The sequence below is a fragment of the Octopus bimaculoides genome, chromosome 22, assembly GCF_001194135.2.
Source record: "Octopus bimaculoides isolate UCB-OBI-ISO-001 chromosome 22, ASM119413v2, whole genome shotgun sequence".
Lineage (NCBI taxonomy): Eukaryota > Metazoa > Mollusca > Cephalopoda > Octopoda > Octopodidae > Octopus > Octopus bimaculoides.
Window position 1 is genome coordinate 14902820 of NC_069002.1, and position 2735 is coordinate 14905554.

Consider the following 2735-nt stretch of genomic DNA (forward strand, 5'->3'; position numbering starts at 1 on the left):
ATAATTATAAACAGGGCATATTTTAGTCATTTCCCTGCAGACTGAAAATAATGATGAACCTTAATCAATTTTCGAGTTTTATTGGGTCCTCATCAGAGGCGTCCACACCATTCTGACAGTCTCCAGAGAAACAATCAGTCAAACTGTTTATATACTCAACAAATGCAGCAGTTACTCTATAAAGGAGTCCTTAATTTGCATACCAAAAGTGTTTAACACTCTATAAATACAAACGGCCTGTCAACGGGTATCTTAGTCCAAACAGTATCAAGGTGTATGTATATATATATATATATATATATATATATATATATGTGTGTGTGTGTATACAGACACTAACATGCACACACACACACATGTATATCTATATGTATGTCATTTATCAACCTTGCCTGCATGAGTTGGATGGAGTCTATTGATGAAAACTTTCTGCAACTGAATGCCCTTCCTGTCACTAGCCATTACCTGTTTTCCATATACTTTGTTATATCCACTTGTTTTTCTCTGATTCTAATCTATAAAGTGTGAAAATATATAGATTTTTGTGGATAGGAGTTGGATATATTAGTAGTTTGTGTATATGTGTGTATGTGTTTTTGTGTGTGAATGTATATTTATTTATTTGTTTCAATATTCCTTTGTATATCTTATGTTTTATATTTTCCAGAGGTTTGTGGTTTGATAAAATCTATGGTAACCTGCTAAAAGTAGATAGCTATGGAAACATTCTGATCTGTGTTCATGGCCTCAAAATTATGAAACAGTAAGAACCATTTTGACTATTTTTCTGTCTCATTAATATTATTCTTTTATTCACCAGAATTATTTGTTTGTTCCACTATAAAATGAAATAATTTTAAGATGCTCAGAATTACACCTGTAATATTTTGGTGTTATATTACACATGTTGTAAAGAGTAAAAATATATTAAACTCTGTTATCCAGGTGACCACGTCAGTAGCAGGGGTGGATGCTCTGAGAGTGTTGCTGCTAGAATAGGAATAGTTTGTGCTGAGTTCAGAGAGCTCCTACCTCTGCTGGTAACAAAGGGTCTCTTGCTCACAGTGAAAGGTAGACTATATGATGCCTTGTGTGCAAACAGCCATGCTATATGACAGTGAAACATGGGCTGTGACTGCTGAGGACATGTGCAGGCTTGAAAGAAATGAAGCTAGTATGTTCCGAGGGATGTGTAATGTGAGTGTGCATACACAACAGAGTGTAAGCACCCTGAGAGAAAAGTTGGACATAAAAAGCATCAGATGTGGTGTGCAAGATGGAAAACTGCACTGGTATGATCATGTGATGCGTATGGATGAGGACAGCTATGTTAAGTGTCACACCCTAACAGTGAAGGGAACTTGTGGAAGAGGTAGACCCAGGAAGAAATGGGATGAGGTGGTGAAGCATGAGCTTCAAATGTTGGGCCTCACAGAGGCAATGACAAGTGACCAAAACCTTTGGAGATATGCTGTGCTTGAAAAGACCCTGCTTGGGAAGACCCGACTTAATTCTTCTGCAAAACTGCTGGCCTTGTGCCAAAATATGAAACCAAATTTTGCTTAATTATATTCCTTTATCCCCCCTGTGACTGGAGGTGGGGATTGGTAGAATGCAGCCGCCATATTCTCTGCATGGTGTAACAGGCGACTAAAAGGGGTGGGAGTAAGGGGACTGGGAATCTTCTCCTCTGAGTAAATCCATATTCTTAAAAAGACAGCAAGAAAAAGACAAGGGGGTGGGAACAGCTTTGGTAGTTAGAAGTGTTGGAGTGAGAGAAGCAAGAGAATTTATAAATGATAGGAAAGTTTGGAGAGTGTTTGTGGATGGATGAGCGAATTTGATGTTGCTCAAAGGGGTATGGAACCAACATGATGCAGTCAGGACCCGCTGCTGATATTGGGGGTTGCGTTTTATGCCTTGACCCAAGCATAAAACGGGGCTCATTTCTTTGAGCTGAGAAATGAATGGAATGTCTGGTGTGTGTCTTGTTGTGGCTACCTGCTCTTAAAAAAACAATAGGGAATAGGCCTCGGTATATATGTATTCTTTTATTCTTTTACTTGTTTCAGTCATTTGACTGTGGCCATGCTGGAGCATGGCCTTTGAGGGTTTTAGTTGAAAAAATCAACCTCAGGACTTATTCTTTGCATATTCTATCTGTCTCTTTTGCCAAACCACTAAATTATGGGGACATAAACTCACCAAAATCGGTTTTCAAGTGATGGTGGTGGAGATAACTGCAGATACAAAGACACACACACATATATACATAAAAATATATATACAATGGGCTTCTCTCAGTTTCTCTCTACCAAATTTACTTACAGTCTCTTGTTTCTCATCACCTGTGAATATTTGTTGTTGTTGGTACTCTGTCGCTTACGACATCGAGGTTTCCAGTTGATCTGATCAACGGAACAGCCTGCTCGTGAAATTAACGTGCAAGTGGCTGAGCACTCCACAGACACGTGTACCCTTAACGTAGTTCTCGGGGATATTCAGCGTGACACAGAGTGTGACAAGGCTGACCCTTTGAATTACAGGCACAGCAGAAACAGGAAGTAAGAGTGAGAGAAAGTTGTGGTGGAAGAGTACAGCAGGGTTCGCCACCATCCCCTGCAGGAGCCTCGTGGAGCTTTAGGTGTTTTTGCTCAATAAACTCTCACAGCGCCCGGTCTGGGAATCAAAACCACGATCCTACAACCGCGAGTCCGCTGCCCTAACCACTGGGC

At 40.0% G+C, this 2735-nt stretch overlaps 1 protein-coding gene across 1 annotated transcript in view; it reads left to right on the forward strand.

The window, feature by feature from the left end:
- The window catches only part of LOC106881220 (cytosolic purine 5'-nucleotidase), a 60008-nt gene that overhangs the window by 35168 nt on the left and 22105 nt on the right, over positions 1 to 2735 (forward strand). The window contains exon 6 of the mRNA XM_052975653.1: positions 668 to 764. Coding sequence (XP_052831613.1) covers positions 668 to 764 — 97 coding nt within the window. The remainder of the gene's footprint in view (positions 1 to 667; positions 765 to 2735) is intronic.